Genomic DNA, 22,509 nt, shown 5'->3' on the forward strand with positions numbered 1-22,509 from the left:
TATCTTGGGAAACTCTCAAAGAAAAGACCCCAGGATTTCGAGACACAGAAATGTAAGTTCAAATCTAAACACTGCCATTAACAAACTGGGTGACCTTGAAAAGACTATGCTCTCTGAGCAAATGCAAAACCGGAAATAAGATTATCTCAAACTTCTAAGACTTAAGAGTACCATTTAATCCTATTGGTTTCTTTGAAAAGCCATGCAGGCTTTATCACTTGCTTTTTAACTTTCCTTCTCTGCAGAATAACATCTTAGAAGCTGATCAGCATTAATATTTCAGGCACATTATGTATGGCTGACATTTAAAGACTATACATTTTCCTGACAATATTGATACTAGTCTGTGGCAAGGACTCTGGACAGCAGTATGTAATTTTGAAATGAATGAAAATACTGACAACCTAGTAAGGTCTCAGCAGAGAGAGAAAAAAAGCAAGTAAAATGTGTATTATATAAGCAAATAAGATAAAGAGTGCTATTTTTTAAAGAATAAAAGAAGCTTCTTTGTAAAAAGAGAAGAGATCTCATTGTCACATACTTGGCTCTTGTGGGGACAGTACACAGATGGTGCTACATCCAGAAGCTATTATATATTGATATGATCAGGGAGCAGGGCCTGAGGGCCAGGTACGTGAAAAGAACCGGGCAATATTTGCTCATGGAACTTGGCACAAACTAGAAATCTCTTGAATGTATCACTGATTAACACAAGATTTTTAGCTTGATCATATTTTCATTCTTTGGAAGTTTACAGTACTTTACATTAATGAAAAAATACTTTCAAAAACCCAGTTTTTAAATAGTTGAACACTGGAGTCACATGTAATTTAATAATTAGGTAGACGAGGTAATTTCAGTTCTTGCTCTTATCTTGATGCATGCAACAATGCTTCCTGGTGAAAACATACTGCCAGAATGCACACAAAATTTCTTCTGTCATTTCTTTCCTAAGGCAAGCGTTTGTATTTTATCACAAGGTCATTTTGGTCATCTATGGGTCTTATTATCTTACTATCAGTTAATAGCTCCATTGATAGACAGGGATGTCAAAGATAAATCTACTAAATGCACACACACACACACCAAAACATATGATAAATTGGAAATATTCTAATTATGTACATATGAACAAGCTACTACAATGCTTTTTGATTCTCTAGAGCAAACTATATTCCTCGTTATATACAAAAGAAGGCCAAAGGCCTTGTGAAAACACCAGTTAATGATAATCTTTAGAGTATGACCAGAAAAACCGTCCAAGCAGAACATTCCAGGATTCGTAAGTATACTAATAAAGACAGAAAGGCCTGCGGGAGGCGGTTCACCCTACAGAACAGCCAACCCCCTGCTTCTCCCTCTGGCTGTCTCCATCCTGAATTTCTCAGAACAAAGGAAATATCCCCCAAAATACAGGAATATTCCTAGCTCAAGGTTGTAACCAGCAAGTGCCTTATACAATAATTCATTTTTAGAAATCTAAAAGGATTAGTTGAACATTTTAAAATACCTAAAAGAAAGGACAAAAGCATTTAAAACACTGAGAAAGGAAGAAACAGTTCATGTAAAAAAATGAATGAAATCACACTTCAGACTCTTCCTTAGCAACACTGGCTTGCAGAGGACAGTGGACCAATGCCTGTACAATTAGCTTCAGAAGGAGGCCAGTCCAGAATTCAATACCAAGTCAATTTCCCCCAACAAAATAAGATATTCATGAGATCAGAAATTTTATTACACGCTCTTTTTTAGAAAGGTACATGTAAAAAGGTTCAAACAATGAGAGAATCAGGCAACAATACCTCACATTCAAAATAATTATACAAGTGATTCTGCTCTGTCCAAACACTGACTCAGACCAGAGCAAGCCAGAAGTCAAGGGCATGTCTAAAGGAAAGACAAAAACAGATTAATTACAGTTGTCCTCAACGCAACCAGACACAATGCTCTCAACCCAAATGTACGAGCCCCCCTTCCTTTCTGTCCTGATTTCTTTTGCCCTGGTCAGTCATCTCGATCTGTGCTTTGGAAGGGAAAGTCATAGCTGTGTGTGCTTATCAGCATCTCTTTGTGTTTTCCTTTGTACCAAGACAAAGCTGAGGTAGGAAAGGAAAGGATGAAAGGAGTTATCTATTTGACTTGCACACTGATGCTCCTGGTGTGATGCTGACTGTAGTCTTCACAGGAGCCCAGCTCTCACCCCCCTGTCCTAGAGCGGCAGTCCCAACCCTGTTATGACCACAGCTCCCAGGTTTTCCATTTCACCCCCTAAGACTAGTAAAAACCGCAAAGGGATCCCTGAACTACTGTACCATCTTTCACGTTTCCCTAAATCCTACCTAACTATATCATATGTGAACTATTACTTTGAGTATAATCTTACCCTATATAGTAAGACTTCCTTTAAAATAATTAATAAATAATTTTTTATAGTTAGAAATCAAATTTATAGAGAGGATATATCATCTACACTGACATTTTAAAATATGAATGAATAACCGTAAGTAAAATAGAAATAAGCAATAAAAATCGGACGGATTTCAGTATGTAAAACCTCAGCGAAAATGGTCTAGAAGACAAAATAAACTAGGTGCATACACCTAGGTAAATAATGAAGAAGTCTGGTTCAGAAATGTTAGGCAATATTTTACTAAATGTTGTCAACACTATTCTTTATTTTTGACATTTTGAAATAAAAGCTAAATAGGTTTTATATATACCCATAAAATCAAGGGGAGGCTGACAGGTGAAAATGAAGGCTGACACATGTATCCTGCATTGGGGAAACAAATAACACAGACATCACTGCTGTTGGAGACACTGTTTTCCAAAATAGGGAGCAATTCCAGGAAAAGTTCCTGGCAAAACCAAATTCAGTGTTCTCTCAATTTACTTGGGAATAGTTTGCATGTCTAAGAACATTGCTATTTATTAAAATATGTAAAAGGCATCTTGAAATTGTTACATAAATATTCTAGGGCCAAGTAATTATAAAGAAGCTTTGACATAGATATTAAATAAGACTATTGAAACTCTATACAGGATAACATACAAATCTTTGTTGAGTTTTACAGTTTTTAGCAAACCTTCCTACCAATTAGTAACTGAGAACAATAATCACTGAGGAAGAAAGATTGTCATTATTTCTCTCTCTCTCTCTCTCTCTCTCTCTCTCTCTCTCTCTCTCTCTCTCTCTGTGTGTGTGTGTGTGTGTGTGTGTGTGTGTGTGTGTGTGTGTGTTATGAAATGTTTGTTAGAGCATATAAACACCCCTGCTGAGAAAACCAATGACTTAACATTTACACCAGCATAAGGAGGCATGGAAGGAGAAGCTAAGTGGAAAAGAAAAAGAAACAATAAAAATCTATAATAAATGTGTACAAAAAGATAACAGAAATCAACTTCAACACATTAAATTAAGCACAGTTACTTAAATCCATTTAGACATGACAGTCCTCTCTCACACTGAAGTCTAGCTAAGTGGTGTCTTTCCTCTGCAAAATTGTCAGATACCCAGGCTCACTCTTTCTAAATTGTTTCTTGGGAACTCTTATGGTTTCTATTGCAGCTACTAAACACCATGACAAAAACAACCTGGGGAGGAAAGGGTTTATTTGACTTACACTTCCACATCATAGCCAATGACTGAAGGAAGTGAGAACAGGAACTTTAAACAGAGCAGGAACTTGGAGGCAGGAGCTGATGCGGAGGCTGTGAATGGGTACTTCTTACTGGCTTGCTCCCCACAGCTTGCTCAGCCTGCTTTCTAATAGAATCCAGGACCAGCAATAGTCCAGGAAACACCATGGAAGAAACATCATTCTGATTCAGGGATACATCACTCTCACAAATGTAAGTAGTCATCATCTTCGTTGTCATGTTTGTTGTTATGGCCTCCTCTTCCCCCTACTCCTCCATATATGCTTTACTCTCCTCTCCCTTCTTCCTCTCTTCCCTCCTCCTCCTCCTCCTCCTTCATTTTTCTTCTTCCTACCTCTAAGAGTAGGAACAAATATAATATATCAATGAATTCACCTTTGGTGTGGTAATCCTTTTGAAGAGAAATCTCAGTAGTCTCTAACCTATCTTCTGAATTCTGTCAAAGCTAAAGTATTGCCTCTGTGACGTTTTGATACTAATCATCTCACGGTTCCATATTCATGTCGTAAAAATAATAAAGCCATGTTGTGTTCTCAAGCTGTGTTTTCATATCTTCTATAGACAATCATGCTTGGACTCATTGCACTGAAGGGAAGAAACTAGAAGATGGAAAATATAGTCTTCTATCAAACTGCCACATACTCAACTAAAACTAAAGTGCTCATAAGAAGGGACCAACCTTTTTGAAGTCCTCTAGCAAAAGCAAAAGAATTAGGCAATATCCTAAAAAGAAGAAAAAGAGCCAGATGTTTATATCAGCAAACTACAGCCTCACCATGATCCCTCTATAGGAAATCATCAAAACAAGAAACAACTTGTTTAGATTTTTGAAGAGTTTTCTTGAAGAACTTAAAAACAATAAGGGCTGGAAAATAGCTATCTATAAAGTGCTTGCCTAGTAAGCATGAGGACCTGAATTTAGTTTTCAAAACTCATGTTTAAAAGCCAGGGGCACTTGCACACATTTATAATCCTAGCTTTGGGGAAGTGGAGATAGGAGAATCTGGCTTGGTAGCCAGCCTAGCTAAATCATTCAGTTCCAGGCTAATGAGAGATCCTCATCCAAACAACCAGGGGAATGGGTGCTGAGGAACAAAAGCCAAGGTAGATATGACTTCAACACACATGTGTATACTCATGAATACATGAACACACACAATGGGGTGGGGGTCAGAGGGAAGGAAGGAAGGATGAATTAACTGTTAAACATTAAAATGAAAGGAGCGGGACAGGGGACTGTTTTACGAGCTTTACAGGGCTCAGATTTCTAAGAATATGCGTGCACGCGTGTGTGTGTGTGTGTGTGTGTGTGTGTGTGTGTGTGTGTGTAGCATTTTACCAAGGATAATAGCACAATTTTGTCCCATCACTCATGGAATTTATGAACTTACGTGATATTTAGTAACTACTCTGACATTCTATATCTTCTTAAAGCAAACCGGTTTACCCGCTTCTATTCTTACCAACTAGAAACAGGTAACTAAACTTTCATGTACATTGTACATGTGTCTAGATCTGGCCCCAAATTATTCCATGGAATGACACGATTCATTCTCGGAGCAGACCAGTTTAGAATCTGAATCAGGTCATTTCCTAGTCCCAGTCAAAAAAGGAATCATTTGCCACAGCCACATTCCACTCTAGTTTTCGTGGAGCTCACTGCAGTTTCTCAGAAAGAAAAAAAAAATCATATTTATTCTACTGCAATACTTTTTGTACTTGCTTTTAGTACAATCTTAACTACTCTTCTCACCTTCTCTAAGTAGCCCAATTTTTCATTTAATTCAAGTCCTGTTCAGTATTTACTAGCTTCCCCATCAGGTTCTTCCTGGCCATCCCTCTCCACATAGTAACGGATGGCAAACTCTCTCACATCATTGTCTTGTTAATGTACATACACATGTATGTGTGTTAATCCTTCATTACCTGTACTAGAATATCAGCTACCAAGAATTTAGCTTGTCCACATCCACACAACAGTACCTAATATGACTCTTACCATAGAAAAGCTGTTCAATTAGTGCCTTGGTAATGTTTGTTAAAAGCGAAATACCTTGGGAATGTGGAGATGGCTTTGTGGGCAAATCATTTGTCACACAAGACAAGGCCGAGAGTTCAGATCCCCAGAGCCCACAGAAATGCCAGCAGAGTGTGCTAATCCCCTAGAACCCCAGTGCTTGGAAGAAGAGACAAGCTGGGATATTAGATCCTTGTGACAAGCTGAGCTATTAGACTAGCTGTCATCCCTAAACACTAGGTTTAAGTGAGAGACCCTGCCTTAATATCTAAGGTGAAAAGCAACTGAGGAAGACCCCTAACATCAACCTCTGGCCATTGAACATGCACACACATATGCACCCAATTATTTTCCTGAAAGTAACCATGATAAAATTTTAAAGAGGAAACTCTTTAAAGATTTGCTTTATGCTAATTACTGAAACTCCATGCTTCCCAGAAACCATTTCATGTAATCTTCACAGCATCCCACTAACTAAAATATATTACAACCTGGTTTGCTCAGGTTGATACATATTTGAACATTTGCATAACATCTAATCTATGTTTGCTTTTGAAATTCACAGCTGAAAGGAAAACAGCTAAACTTGGTGACTTTACATTAACATCAAAGATTTACTCATGCCAGGATCCTTGATGACCTTCGTCTGGATTAAATCACAATTGAAATCTATGATATGGCTCATTTTTAATTCACTATTACAAAACAAAACAAAAATATACACAGGTAGTTATACACAGTTATTTTTATATAGCTTCTCCCTGAAAATAATTCTTTACAAAGCCAAAACTTAGCAGTTAGGTGGCAGAACTCCTATCTGAAACCTTAAGCTGTTCACCAACTAAAGCAAGAAAGGCTGAATCAGTGTGTAAAATAGACTATTTCAGAATGTCAGCATACAAAAGGGTGAGTTATTTATGAAGACTAAATTGAGTTGCTTGGGTCAATATTGGTAGGGTCATGTTCACATCCATAAATCCAGTTACCATTTTCAATGCCTAGCTCACCTGATTTCTCCACAGCTCCTGGCTCTGACTTAACTTCCTCTGTCAAACAGATCTTTCATTTCTATGACATAGAACATCTTAACTTTCTTCTGTACCTAGCTATTCTTATTTCAATTCCCTTTGTCATCCCAGCCTCTTAGTCTACTCTAAAACATTTAAGGCTAGTCATTAAAATGTTGTTCCCACTAGACTATCTTTCCTCAGGCTATCTCATTCCAGTGCCTACTGCCAATTACAAAACACCTGACAGCTCCCATTAAATTCTTGTACCCAAATCTCACCCCTAAACACTAAACACCTGACTTCTTGACATCTTCCTATTTGAAGGGCCATAAACTCAGCAACTTACCAAATGCGCATCAGCTTCTTATAATAATAATAGCATATCAAATATAATTTCTCCCTTTAATAGATTAGAACATTAAAATGTAAAGGCAAAAAGAATCAAGTTTGAGCACAGGATTCTATGATTTGATGACAGCGGTTAATGGGAATTCTTCTGGTGTTAAACACTTAAGATACATAACTTTAATTTTGAGTAATTACTTAAATATTTGAAACTATCTCTCTGTCATTGCTATATAACAATGCTGTCATGTTTAAATAAATGAAAAACTCATTTCTTAGAAAGAAACTTTTAAAAAATTCTTTTATTTCTTGTGATTATGAAATATTACAACATTCTCCCATTGCTTTTTTTGTTCGAAAACCTCTCATATATCCCTCCTTGCTCTCTTCCAAATACATGGCCTCTTTTTTCACTAATTGTTGATATAGATAGATATATTCATAAATAGGACTTTCTCAGTCTATATAATGTTACTTGTAGGTATGTTTTTAGGGTTCACCATTTAGTATCAGATAACAAATTGGGTGTTTTCTTCCCTGCAGAAGACTCTTTCTCCCACTCTTCTCAGCATTCCACTGTTGCCGTAGCTTTTGTGTAAGGTTGAGGCATTGTAGGCTTTCACCATCCATGTTCACAACATGTCCACTGTTGTCCTCGTTCAGCTCAGAGACTTTATGGGTGTAGCTTCTGAAAGTCAAGGAAACAAAGTCTCCAAGCAGTCTCCTATTCTTCTGACTCTGAGGAAGCCTCCAACAGAAACTCCTTACTCGAAACATGTGAAGGAAACCTAGATCTTGAGAAACCAAAGACAAGAGATTACGGGCTTTCAGCTCAACGCTCCTTCTTCTTTCCAGTCCAGAACACATGCAGTCCTCCTGATGAAGAACACAAGGGAAGACATGTTGTAGGCTATGGTTGCCTTGTTGCATCTCAAATTCTTTCCCATATTATTCAGCATTTTTAAAACCTTTTTAACTGGAGCAGTACTTTGAGCTTTAGTCTTTTTTTCTTTTTGCAGAAACCCAAATTAAGACTTATGGCTTTAAATAAAATTTTGAATCTGTTTCCCTAAAATTGAAGTAGTAAGAATGTAGGTTTTGTGGTAGCAGAGGTCTTTTTTACCCACCTTCCATATAAAATAATTCCAAGTTGATATAAAAATACTCCCCTTCTCTCTGTCGCGCGCGTGCATGCATGTGTGTGTGTGTTTAAAAGAGTAATATTTTGGAGAATAGACTACCTGATAAAATAGACCACCCAATTTCAAAGGAGCATTCACAACATTCACTAACTTTGTAACCGTAAAACAAAACTGGAGATGTAGGCAGGCATGGTGTCTTGAACTAGCAAATCCAGCACTAGAGTGACAGAAATGGGGAGAGCCCTGGCTGGAGTTCCTTGGCCAACCCACTCCATGCACTCACAAGCCTCAAGCCAATAAAAGACTGTGCCTCAAAATACAACATGCTAGGTCCTCTTCACATATGTTATGGTTATGTAACTTAGTTCTTGTGGGACTCATGAATGGGTGTATGTGATAGCCAATGATGTCGTCTAACCTGCTTCCACATACTCAGGCAAATGTGTGTGTGTACATTAGTACACAAACACACCAACAAACACACACATATATGCACGCACACACACACACACACACAAATTATGCATAGAAAACCTTGTGGAGCCATGACAAGACATAAAGTACTTGCTGTGCAAATTTAAGGACCTGAGTTCAGATCCCCAAATCCCACATAAAAAGCTAAGTGTCTCTAACCCCAGTAACTCCACAGCCATAGAGGTTGGGTGGGGGAGTAAAGGTGGCAGAGACAGGGATAAGCAGACTCAGAGGACTCACTGCCCATTCAGTCTAGATAAATGGGAGAGCGACAGGTTCAGCAAAGAGACCCTATTTCAAAAAGTAAGGGGAAGAGCAAGGCCACCCTCTGTTTATCTCTGACCTCCACATACATGTTCATGTACACACACACACGCACACGCACACACACACACACACACACACACACACTAATAATACACTATTACATAAAGGGAACTTAAAGTTATCTATACACACAAAAAAACAAATTGCTCATATAATCACATTTTCTTGCAACATAACATTAAAAACATAATTCCAAAGAGAAAACAAAATTTCTTCAACCACTGCAATGCTTAATTTATCCCTCTATCTAGTTCAAAGAAAAGAAAAAGATCGGAAATAAGATTAAATATTTAAATTTAAAATAAGCTTTGCAATGTAACATGTAGATTGATGCAAGACTATACATAGGGGTTGCTGCGGTATGAATGTGAAATGTACTCCAGATTCATGTGTTTAAACACATGGTCCCCAGCTGGTGGTGGAAGAGCATCACTGGAGGCAGGCTTTAGCAGCATCACTGGAGGCAGGCTTTAGCAGCATCACTGGAGGCAGGCTTCAGCATCATCACTGGAGGCAGGCTTTAGCAGCATCACTGTAGGCAGGCTATAGCATCATCACTGAAGGCAGGCTTTAGCATCACTGGAGGCAAGTTTTAGCATCATCACTGGAGGCAGGTTTTAGCATCACTGGAGGCAGGCTTTAGCATCATCACTGGAGGCAGGCTTTAGCATCATTGGAGGCAGGCTTTAGGTCTGAGAGTCTAGTCCACTTCCTGTCCAATCTCCTTCATTGCTGTAGACACAATGTGACTAACAATCTGATGCTCCTTACTGCTATGCCTTCTTCCTGCCAACTGTCCTGCCACCCCACCAATATATTTCTTAAACTGCAAGCCAAGTTAAGCTTTTTCTTAAGCTTACTTTAACTAAGGAATTTTGATATAGCAATGAACAAATATCTAATAAAGATGTAAATGCAGAACTTTGTTTTCATTATCTTATAACAAAGCAGAAAAAAATCAGGAGAAAAATCATACTTTCATATCTCACCTTTGATCAGTCCTTATCAAAAAAAACAAAACAAAACAAAAAACAGCAACAAACAAAACAAGAACAGAACTATGAGAAAAAAGAATAGAAACTACAGAATGGATAGAACCAGCTCTCTGTGGGTAGCAAAGCGAAAGAACTCACAACAAAAACTGTAAATTGTTCAGTACATCACTGTGAGAACAGACACTAAAGTTAAAAAGAAGATTAAAGGTTACCATGGTAAGGTCTGCAACGCTGATGAAGATAAAGAAGAGAACTTAGAATTCTACATTATATAACGAACTAGACTGAGAACAGTTGGAGGGAAGCAGGCAGGTTGCTTCCTCTCCCCACCAGGTACTTTGGTCCTTTCTTATCCTGATACTTCTGATTGTAACAAACTACACTGTATGTGAGGATGGCTTCCACCAAGAATGTCCTGCCCTGGAGACCACTTCAGACAACCCCCCCCCCCCAAAAAACAACTAAATATGGTATATGAGAAACACTGCAGCTACATCTTGGTGGAGGGGCCTGAGTTAACTGTTAAGACAAAGATAATCACATAAATCTGAGAACAAAGAAAGCTCAATGAACAGAACCCAGGACAGCTGCAAGGCTGGAGGGTAATAATACTGACCAAGAGATTAACCCTTAGCAGACAGTTATCATCCACAACTAACAAAGCAATAGTAAGAGATGGACAGAGGAAGAGCTTCAACTGCCCGGCACAACCATCTGGCTATTGGAAACAGGGTGACATGTACCCAGCCTTCCGACGGCTACAAAACTGAGAGCTCAAGGAATTAGTCAATATCACTAGAGCTTCCCTCAGCTTTTGTCCAGTTTCTGCCATGGCCCTATGCAAACTCTAGACAATGGAGTTCAAAGGCATTTTCTTTTATCAGCACCTCTTCCATTATCCAGATTTCTCTTATTCTCTTTTTTTCCTCAACTACTCACTTCTCTGTAACTCTTAATAAATATGACTTAAGCTTTGCATCCTGCCACTAGAGTCCAGATTCCCCGTCCCAGACTTGTCTTTGGGTTGCTGATGATCAGTATCTGACATGCTATGTCCCTGAGTCAAAGACAACTGGGCCGTGAAAGGTCTAGTCACTCTCAACCCCTTCTTCAATGTTTATTTTCATTTTGTGTATGCATGTGCTGTGTACAAGTTCATGAATGTGTGTGTATGTGTGTGTGTATGTGTATATATATGTGTATATATATATGTGTGTGTATATATATATATATATACACATATATATGTGTATTCCTTCTGCTTCCTGTGCTCCACGGGAACCTTGGTCCTTTAAGTTTATTTCTTCATTAAAGCTGTATATATTCTTTACAATCTGCCTGCATTTATTTATGGCGTTACAAAATTTAAAAATAATAAATAAAGCCCACCCGGCAGTGCACATCTATAACCTTCGCAACCCAGCACCAGATGCAGAAGCAGGCCAATCTCTGTGAGATCAAGACAAACCTAAGTTTCCTGTCAGCCACGGCGACATATTGAGAGTCTGCCAGAAGAAAAAGAGAAGGAGGCAGAGGAAAGAAAGCAAGTGAAAAACAAGTTCAACTCTATGGTAACACACTTTGAAATTCTAGAAATGGCCAATTTGATAAAAATGGGCAATTACCATATTTGAATCTGGAACTGAGAAGAAATCTAATTAGGAAAAAAGAAAGACAAAAATCTTCAATGGGTTCTAGATGTGGATAATGCAATTATTAGAACATTTTCACTCTAAAAGACAGTACTTAATAGCACACATACAATGAAATGTGTCTCATTACCCATCGCTATTTCTCCCAAACTTATGACTGTAAAATATAAGGTTTATAAATGATAGACCTTTCTCTTCACAACATAAGTATAAAAACAAAAAATAAAAGTATACCAAACTCAAAATCAAATCCTCTACAGGTAGAAATTACCTAGGAATTGAAGATTTGATTTCATGGAAAATATGTAATCTGACACATATAAACCAAACAGAAGCAATCCACAGTCTCTATATATAAGAAAAAAGAAATTTTATAGCATTCAAATATCAATTTTGGATGTTTTGTCTTATTAATGTAATAAAAATGAAAGGATAAATATTTAGAATAAAGGGTATCTATCCTAAAATTTTAGCCAGCATTACACTCACTGGTAAACTACACGAAGCCCTCCCTAGCAGAGCCACAGAGAGTAGGCTGGTAACCAGTCCTAGCACTCTGGCCAATGAGATGTAAAATGGACGAGGGCCAGCTACTGCACACGGCAAGCACACCCCCATCAGCACCATTTTGCCCTGCCAGACAGAGACCCAGAAAGATCAATATTAAAGGAATCAACTGTGAGCCGTCAATATGTACAATCAATATGACTAGTTAGAGCATTAAAAATTAAAGAGCTTCCCACTTCCCCATAATTAGATAAATAAATTATGGAGAATTACAGGCTACAATAATAACAACAAAGTATAAAACACTCAAAATATCACCATGATTATAAATTTGAGGCCTCCATAAAATCAAAATTTCAAAATATTACAAAAACATGAAGATTGAGGAAAATGGCGTAGACTGAGCTCCTAGAAGACTGGATATAATGCAAGCATAGTTCCCAAAAAGGCTTAATTAGACTCCAAACGGAATAGATACTAGCTTGCAATACCCTAAATATGCTACACCCAGCATCTCAGCATCTCATTTAATCACAGGAGCAAATGAAGCAGCCAGGACCCACTGAAATGAAATGTGTTTATGCAGAGAATAGCAACTGGAGAAGTCAGGAAGGAAGGGGGGAACATGGAAGGTAAGGAACTTTCGACAAAGAAGTAAAAACACTACCAGAAATTAAAATACATAGCAACTTTTCATCAAAATTAGTCAGCTCTGTGAACAGGAAAAGCTACATTAATATATTGAAATAATTAACATGAAAAGAGAAATACATAAATTATATATATTATTATCATTAACTGAAGAAAGGATTTCCATTTATTTTATATTTTATAATGTACTCAGAGCACTAGATAATGTAAAACTCACATTGTAAGAACTGAATAAATGGTTTACGAAAAATTAATGAAACAATTAGTATGATTAACTAGTCCTTAAGGTTTTAGTGATCAAAGGAGGGCTTAATCAAAATTAAGGCTGTAAAGACAGCATAGCTGTTTTCTGGGGGGGGGGGGGGAAGAGGGGGAAATTTAACTTACCTTCAACTTTTATTTCAGTGAGTAACTGAGCATGACTGAGGAATGGGCCATTAAGGAAAATATCAATGCAAATCTACCCCAAAATGAAGTTAAAGGCAGATGATAGGAATATCACACATGGAGGAATGCCATCTCTAGTGCATGTCTTAATAGTAGGCAAAACCAAAACTCAGTGGAAAAAGATAGGAAAGAGGATTAGACCACAGGGGGTGGGGAGTCAGAAAAGACCAAATTAAATTTCTTCGCAGAATTATGATGATATGATTAACCAAAATAGCCTTTAAGTCATTTAGACCTTTTGCCCCAGTAATATTTCCTTTGTAGAAACTCATCACCAACTTGAAGGTTACATAATGAAGGCATATTTAAACCAAAGCGTTTACAAAGCTTTGCCATTAACATTTACATAACCAAAGTAGACATTTGTGATTTTTTTTTGGCTTCTTTTGTTGTGTGTTGATGTTGTCTCTCCCCCCTCATCTCTTCTGGGAATTGAACCTACAGCCTTATGCATGCAAAGCAACCCGTTCACCCAGGGCTGTAACTTCAGCCCCCATGATGCTTTACAGCATAAGTTTTCCAAATGCAACTCAATGGTTACCCAACTACTACACTCAAGGAAAAACAGGGGCTTCTGATTAATGTCTACCTAGAAAGTCAGAAGCTAGGATATGGTAGGAAAACACGAATTCACTCTTAAATCTTTCTCTAAATGTTTCTAATGATTTTATTTCATAAGAATCACTTGAGAATATCTTCTATAATATACTTTTCTGAGTATAGAAGACAGGCAAATTTTATTTCATTATTTTTATTTTTGAGATTCTAATGTAAATTACAATCTCTCTCCTTTCCATTCCTTTCTCAAAATGTCCCCATATACACTTCCTGCTCTCCTTCAAATGCATGGCCTCTTTTTTACTAATTGTTATTTAACGCATATATAACGTATATACATACATGTTCCTCAATATAACCTGATCAGTCCACATAATATTACTTGTATGTATGTTTCCAGGACTGGCCACTTGGCTCTAGACAACCAATTGATGAGCCTCTGCCCTCAGCTTTCCTGTTATCTAAAGGTGAGAGCTCTTGGACTTTTTAACATCCACTTTGGCACGTGCATTGGTACTGTTCTTGTTTAGTTCGTTTTTAGGCAGTCATGTTGGTGAGATTTTATGTAGCAAGTGTCTTTACCTGTTGGGTGTAGCTTCTGATATTACTAGGAGACAATCTTACAGCAAACTACCTGGTTATTTGGCTCTTAAAGGCTTCCTGCCCCTCTTCCACAATGTTCCCTGAGCCTTAGGTATGGGAGTGTTTTGTAAATGTATCCACTGGGACTAGGCCCTCGACCATTCAATTTGATTGGCTGTGGTTTTCTGTAGTGGTCTCTACCTGATGCAAAGAGAAGATTCCTTGATGAGGGGTGAGGACAACACTTATCTGTGGGTATAAAGACAAATGCTGAGAGACTGTTGTTAAGACTTATTCTGCTTTACTAAATTAGTGGTAGTAGATTCTACTCCAATAGCCATGACTTCACTGGGTAGTTAGCCAAGTTTCCGGCAGGAGGCATGATCACCCTCTTTTTGAGCAGGTCTTAAGTCCAATTAGAGAGCTGTTGGTTACCACCAAGGTGTGTAAAGCCACTACTTCAACCTAGGGTTATCGTGCTATGAAGGTTGTTGATATAACTCACTTGAGTCAGGTAAGGTACAATTGTCTTGAGAAACATATATGCATGACTGAAACGCACTACACTGTTTTATAGAAGACTTCTGTGAAGTTTACTCTTTTAGGCATCACTTGATATCAACTCCACCACTGAGATTTCATGACAATTTTCTTCTCAATGTCATTGGGAAAGAAAAATTACAATTAAGCTTACTTCACAACTCTGTTTCCATTATTCATTTTATGTTGTTGCTAGTGATCTCTTTATAGTTCTGTAAAAATTGTAGCTGCTAATACAATTTATCAACCATAATAAAACCTATTTAAAGACTTCAAAAGTCTAAATTACTGTACCGTCTTTCCCATTGTACTAAATCAAAGAATTCCATATTATTTAGATGCCCTTTTTTTTTTTTTGGTGTTGCCTTTTACTTAATACAGAATGTAGGAGGAGAGAGTGAGCTGCTTGTTGGTTCCTGGCTACTCAGCCCCAAAATAATCACACAGAAACTGTATTATTTAAAAATCACTGTTTGGCCCATTCGCTCTAGCTTCTTATTGGCTAACTCTTACATGTTAATTTAACCCATCTCCATTAATCTGTGCATCGCCATGTGGCAGTGGCTTCCCGGCAACGTTTCAGCATGTCTGACTGGCTGCGGCTCCATGGTGTCTCTCTGACTCCGCCTTCCTTCTACCTTGCTATAGGCCAAGCCAGTTTCATTATTCATTAACCAATAAAGGCAACACATAGACAGAAGGACCTCCCACTCCAACAGAATACCCACTTTCATACAGTATTCTGATTAATTACAAATACTTTCACCTTGACTAAGTGAAAATAAACCATTTTTTTTCTGCAGCTCTCTTTAGGACAGTAGTTCTCAACCTTCGCTGCACACTGAATTCACCAGGGAAGCCTAAAGACTACCTTCCCAATCTCTGAGACTAATTTAATTAGTCTGCAGTATCACCTGGATAATGGGATTTTTTTTTTAAAGCTCTCAAGGTGATTAGAAATAGGCAATCAAAGAGGAGAATCATAGATATTCCTTAAGGAGATAATAAATAAATCTTTAACCAATATGCAGGGGCTATAAGAAAAATGTTAATTATTTTGGACAACTCCACCATTTGATACTTGACTAGTCTTCACTCTAAAGAATGCATCACCTTGCCACCAATGCACCTATGACTTGCAATCATGAGGTACACCCTGATGATGACAATACCATGTGAGTACAATACCTTAATATATCCCACTGGGGGAAAAGTCTCAATTGATTGGAACTTCATAAAAAAAAAAAAAAAAAAAAAAAAAAACCATGTACAGGAATCCAAGTGGGCTGCCCCAAAGTGTGATTCCCTTTTCCATATTTCGTAACCTGGGAGTCACCTTCCTCAGTCTTTAAAGTTCATTTTTATTTACTTAGTTTGGATTGGAATGGGGACAGGAACACGCATGTGCACACATGTCAAGTTACATGTGTAGAGATGCAAGGACAACCTGCAAGGATCACTTCTCCATGTGGGTCCCAGGGAATTAACTCAGACTGTCAGGCTCACTGACAGGTATCTTTACCTGCTGACCTATCCAGAGGGCCCAGCTTTCTCCATTTTCTTTGGAAATACTTCAATGACCTTATAGTGAGACTTGGCTGCTTATTTTCTGAGAGTACAACAAATACACGAAACTCTTAAAAGAAAAAGGAGACCGAAGAGGTAAAACACAATCACAATACTTTATTTCACTTTACAAGCAGTCTTCAAACATCCAAATAAAGGATGATTACATTTTTTAAAGAGAGGGGCTCCAATACCACTTAATCCATTTGAGTTCTCATTAGCACAACTCATTCTAGCAAATTAAGCGCTGCGGCTGTGGTACCCGGACACCCTGTGGAGGATTAGATGAATCAGCTAAAGCAATAGGCATTTTTCTCTGAGATACCATTTCAAGTCCCGCCTGAGGTTTTTCCTTAATGTGTGGTTTCCCACTGGATCCCCAGAGGACAAGGCATTCCCTATTATTAAAAGCATCAAACAGTGTAACCCATCCCTTTGGTATTTGCCCCACACCGTACTAAAACCAAAGGAGCACGAAGGATGAATGATTCGGGCTCTGTTAGAATAGCACCAGATCTACTGGAAACTACAGGCAAAAGAGAAAGCCGGATTGCCAGGGTTCGCCACTGCTTTCTTTTCCCTCGGGTTTGATAATGGCACTGAGAAGGTTTCTATGAAGTCAGTTGTTCTATGTCAATAGAGATTTCTGTTTTCAGAGCTTCCTTCAGGACACTTACAGGTCTCAAATCACGTTGAAGGGTACGAGTTCCGCAGAAAACTAGAAGATCTTTATACTTCCCTTTTATGGTATCTTTCCTCCATTCTAGATCTTACTAATTATTTGAGACATACACTAAATCTGAGGCTTGATAAGACCAAACATTTACTAGATTCCGTATGCCATGCACTGTGTATGTTATGTATACAGTATACTTATATACAGTATCACTTCACAACTGTAACTCAAGCCTCAAAAGTAAGGCAACACATCACTCAGGCCACAAGGTGCCACACAAAAGAAAGATGCCCTCTCGGCACTTGGAAACCTATTATTTATTTCTAACAAAGCTGGCTTCCCTGAGCCTGTTACCAGAAGACCAAAAATAAATAAATACAGAAAGGCCACCTGTTTCCAAAGGAGATAAAAGTGGTCATTTTGAATAGGTTGAATATGCCTATCTGAAGAGCATGGAGCTAAAAGGGTTGCAGATTTGGGATTTTGAAAAATTTGCATACATATTACATCGTATCTTGGGGATGGGACTCAAGCGTAAACACAAAATGTATTCATGTTTTCTGCTCGCCTTATAAACATAGGCCAAAAGTAATTGCTGACAACCTTTTTAGTTTGTAACCATGACTTATCAAATGAAGCAAGATATGAAAGAATCCACTCATAAATCACTAAAAAAAAGTTTAAGATTTCTGAGCATTTAGGCTTATCAGATTGTGGATGTTTTCTCTGAACTACAAAATTCAAATGAAAGATGGGCAAATAATCTCATCCAATATTGTATTTCCTCAACACAGTCCTGCAAATCAGTGTTACCGAAGAAATTTCTGCAGCTTTTTTAATATAAATTTCTCAAACTTAGAACTATCAAAGGCTATGCAAAATGCTAAGAAATGATTTACGAAAGGTTTATTTCATAAAATGCATTGTGTATCATTTCGATGGCAATGCAATTAGCAATGGATGAACACAGGCATAGAAGTCATGCGCAAAGTTGTCAGGTAACATTTTCATCTTTGAAATCCCCCTTTCCTTATTTCTAGTTAAAAACAAGAGTTGGCCATTTTCTCACCATGTTATATCCAATAATAAAAACAAAAATAACCGTGAAACGGCTGAGCACAATCTTCCAGTTCCTGCTTGATTCAAGCTACCATCTCCTCAAACAGTGTTCCCTGTAAATAGTTGTGAATACAGACTTAACAGCAGAAACACATTTGTGAATAGCCTTCCATGGTGGCCAAAGGGCTTGTCTTAGTCTCCCCAGCTTGTAACCACTAAGGACCCCATTTGCTACTTTTTCCTCTAGGTTCTCAACATTTTTTACATGTATTACAGGTGAAGACAGACCTTATTAAATATGTGTGATTTGCTTGAGGATTCTTTGTTTGTTTTATTTACTGTTTTTCTAGCTATAACATTGATCTCTCCTTCAACCATCTAGAATTACCCAATGGTCGTGATTACTGATAGTTCTATAATGGAACAAATACAATCAAGTCAATAAACAGGAGGTGGTGTCAAGCAGTGTTTACTGCTGAAGCCATTTCATGGTGGCTGTTCATCACCACACATGCCTGTCACGCATATAACCATGCATATATCCACTGAGGCAGTGGGACCACCTGAGACAGTGCTCTGTCACAGAAACAAACCAAAATCTACTCCAACATTTTCTGTAAAAGCCGCAATCGTCACCGCCAGTCCTGAGAAGCGTCAGCTGTTACTCCTCTGTGTTGATGTGTGCTAGTCAAAACCACAGCACTCATATTTCCACTGAAGGGAGTTTACTACTCTTTAACATTCTCAAATAGCTCACACACACAGCCTCTTACGAGTTCTGTGGGACATTTTAGACAAGTGAAAAAACAGGGGAACCAAACAAACCCTGTAGCTCAGCTCTGTTCCTAAAAGCCAAATAGCCCTACCAGTGAGAGGCTTTGACTGCAAACCTAAGCCGTGGCCTCCAGGGTAAAGTTCTTATCTCGGTAATTCATTTTCTTCAGTCACAGAATGAGGACCCTCTCAGACCTCAATTTCTGATCCTCTCAGTTCTCAAAGTTGGGAGAAGTGAGAAAGCAGTGGAAAAACCATTTTATTGCCTGTCTGACTACAAAGACGAAGAAGAAAAGTATACAATGGATTAGCGACTTCGCAATCTTCATGTTACTTCTTTTATAAAAACCCAACTGTATAATTCAAGACTTAAAGTAAGCTTTGGCATTAATTGTTGGCTTGTGCATCAAATTCACATGAACACAGTTAAATTCCCATTTTATTTTTCCTTGGAGGAAGCCTGACTGCCAAGAATTGCTCCAGCTCCCTTTAGCAATCAGCATGTCTTGAAAGAAAGAAAGAAAGAAAGGTGGAGGAGCTTCTGAATAAGGTAAATGTTTAGGACCTCCCATTAAAATATAAATACTAAAGTTCATCTGATTATGCTTGAGGTTCACAATATTTAAAAACAAAAAGTCTAAGCATTCCAAATATTTTGCATAGAATGTATGCAGTGCTTTTCTCCTTTCGTGAAACTGCGTTTATTTTAGTAATGACTGAGTGACATTACATCAACAGTTTCAGTAGCATTGTGAGTACACCTGTCTGCCAATTCAAATAACTGCTAGAGAAACATTCTGTTCAAACAGGAAGAGCCAGGAGAGCTGCATTATTTGACCAAACAAGGGAGAGTCCCTTCCTTAAAAAACTGCAACAAGTATCCACAGTAGAAATGAGCCAGTTGGTAAATGACTTTCCTCATTAGGAGTCTAAAGGAAACCACTCCAAATACAGATGGCCTCTTGATTTTTACCAGATAATAATGTGTACATATGAGCACACTAAAGCTAAGCTAGATGGAATGTGAAAGGTGAAAGTAGACACTGGATGATGCTCATGTACCCTGTATGGACTCCTACCACAACGGAGAAAACCCATGCTTAGTTTAAGAGGACTACGGAGATTGGCACTTGCAGGACCTACACAGATAATACAGACTCAACCCAAGCAGCACATGAGGATCTACGGCCTCATGTAGGAGCGGAGCAGCAGGCTTGCCACACTGCAGGGCATTCACTCTTCCGCTGAGGAATGGCAGCTTTCATCATGCCCAGTGGCTTGGTGCTAGAAAATGCTCCTCTGACCTACTTCTCTCCATTGCTTGAGGAGACGGCCTAGAGCTGGTTAGGTCTCTATCAATCCGATGTTCTGTGAACTCCCTAGAGTGTTGGGCTACCTGAAGGGCTGCTGGGATTAGCCTTCAACAGTAAACGAATGTGGCAAAGGTACTCAAGGGGATCATAGTCTCAGCATAGCTCATCTGCTTCTGATTTTTCAAAGTTAGGAAGAATGCTTTTTAAATATGTAATACAGTATCGTTAACCTCAGGCAAATTCATAGTTGTCCACCTATCCCCGAACTCAATGAGTTGCACCCAGGAACTATGCACAGCTTTTAACATGTCAAGCAGACTTCAATAATAATAATAATAATATAAAAACAAAGACTGGATAAATGTGGACAGGAGGGTTGCGGTCAGAGGCACGGGTGAGTGGGACGTGATAGGACACTACTTTCTCTGGACTACGGTTTTATTTTAAAAGTCAATTCAAAAGGTTCTGAAAGAAAAGGTTCCCGTGCTGAAGTTACTATTTCAGAAAAACAAAAAAGGACTGTACATGTAGGTACGCTTTCGGCAAGCTCTGGGGTCGCTGGGTCCCCATGAATGTCACAAGCTAAGGGGACGCTTACAGATTCTTCAGAACCTTCCAAGTTCAGCATTCCATTAAAAGGTTTCCGAGACAGTTTCTAAGGCACACATTTATCCAATGAAGGCGATTTCAGTCCCTTTGTGTATGGTACAGAACGTCAGACTCCTAGGGTCCTGTTTTCAAACTAATCAAGGTAGCCATTTCATTTGATAGAACTTCCTTAAATGTGGGGGGGGGGGGGAGAGCCATTGGCTAAGCATTTGCTCTAGTCCAGATAGCATCACCGGTGGACTTCATTTACACCTGCCATGGTCTGGAATTACTTACCCACAGTCATTCTGGGTGACTACCTTCCACGATGTTTGAATGCTACACCCTGCTTGTTTGGCAGCACAGGAAACGGAGCAATGTAACTTTGCTTTTAATTCACCAAAGAACATGTATAGTCCTTCGCCTGCGAGGAGATTTCTCTGTAATGGGAAAGTGTCCATGCTCCATCTGCTTCACCTAGCTACATGCTCCAGGCAAAACCTTGCTCCATGCACCCCCACAGCAACCCAAATTAAAGTTGTTGGGAGTTGCATCTAACCCTGTCCCAACCTAACCTGCCCAGGTGCAATTACTGCAGGGCCTGCAAGGTGCGGTCAGCTGTTCCGTCCACGTCTTGCGGATGGTGAGGTGAAGCCGATAGCCCCTGCCAGTCCCTGCCAGTTCAGGCCAGTTCTGACCAGCTCCCACCGAGGTTATAGACCAAAGCGCTCCCTCCTGCCCTAGACACCCCTCAAAGACTGCCTAAAATAGTGTCCCGGCCCCTCGCAGAAGGGTGGCTGCAGGTGCCCGAGAGCTCTCCTAGGAAAAAACCCTGAGGGGAGAAGTAGCCGCAGGAGGCTCCCTGTCCCGCCACTCACCTTCTGCTGCCTCCGGGCCATGTCGGTGGGCTGCTTGGCATTGAATGGGTACGCGATGCACCTCACCACGAAGACGTACAGCTGCAGGCGGATGCGCCGCTCCTGCTCCTCGTCCAGCTGCCGCTCGGGCTCATCTCGCCCCTCGCTGAGCACCGAGGGACTCGGGCTCACGGGTCTAGCAGCTCCGCCGCCGCCGCCACCTCCGGAGCGCCCCGGCGCGTCCCGCCGCCCTTCACGAGCCGTGGCCGGCGGTGCTCGCTGGGAGCCACCCGGCGCCACCAGCACCTCGCGGCTCTCCTCCTCCAGCCCCTCGTCCGACTCCTCCTCGCTGGAAGACGGGTCGAGCATGGTGCTGGCTGGGGCTCCTGGGCTCCTCACCGAGCGCAGCTGTCCCCGCGGGTCCGCGGGAGCTTGGGTCCGTGCGCGGCGGCCGCAGAACGAAAGGGAAAGTGGCCCGGGCTTTCCGGACACGTCGAGTTCGGCGCCCGAGTGTTTGCCGCGGCCAGGACGCGGGGCGGGCGAGCGGAGCCGCGGGAGGCGAGAGGCGGAGTTAGCGCGGGGCCGCTCGGGGCGCCCGGGGAGCGCTCGCCCAGCCCAGGTCCGCCAGCCGCGTGGGGCCCCCCAGCCCCACCGCCGACCCCCCGCAGCCCGCGCAGGTGAGGAACCTGTGGCGCCTCCAAAGCAACACGTGGAATGGAATGTCGAGGAGCGGCCGCGGGGCCGCGGAGTGCGCGTGCGCGCGCCGCCG

The 22,509-nt window shown here is 40.0% G+C and overlaps 1 protein-coding gene across 13 annotated transcripts in view; it reads right to left on the reverse strand.

The window, feature by feature from the left end:
* Positions 1-22,271, reverse strand: part of Cadps2 (calcium dependent secretion activator 2) — a 521,450-nt gene extending 499,179 nt beyond the window's left edge. For 2 of the 13 annotated variants that reach the window (XM_041675426.1, XM_041675416.1), the window contains exon 1: positions 21,762-22,268. In XM_041675426.1, coding sequence (XP_041531360.1) covers positions 21,762-22,109 — 348 coding nt within the window. In that variant the 5' untranslated portion in view covers positions 22,110-22,268. Of the gene's footprint in view, positions 1-21,761 lie in introns of all 13 variants that reach the window. The other 11 variants (XM_041675425.1, XM_041675420.1, XM_041675419.1 and 8 more) reach the window with 8 other exon arrangements.
* Positions 22,272-22,509: the final 238 nt, after the last annotated feature.

The sequence above is a fragment of the Microtus oregoni genome, unplaced genomic scaffold, assembly GCF_018167655.1.
Source record: "Microtus oregoni isolate MIOR12 unplaced genomic scaffold, Mior012 000026F_ref0000081, whole genome shotgun sequence".
Lineage (NCBI taxonomy): Eukaryota > Metazoa > Chordata > Mammalia > Rodentia > Cricetidae > Microtus > Microtus oregoni.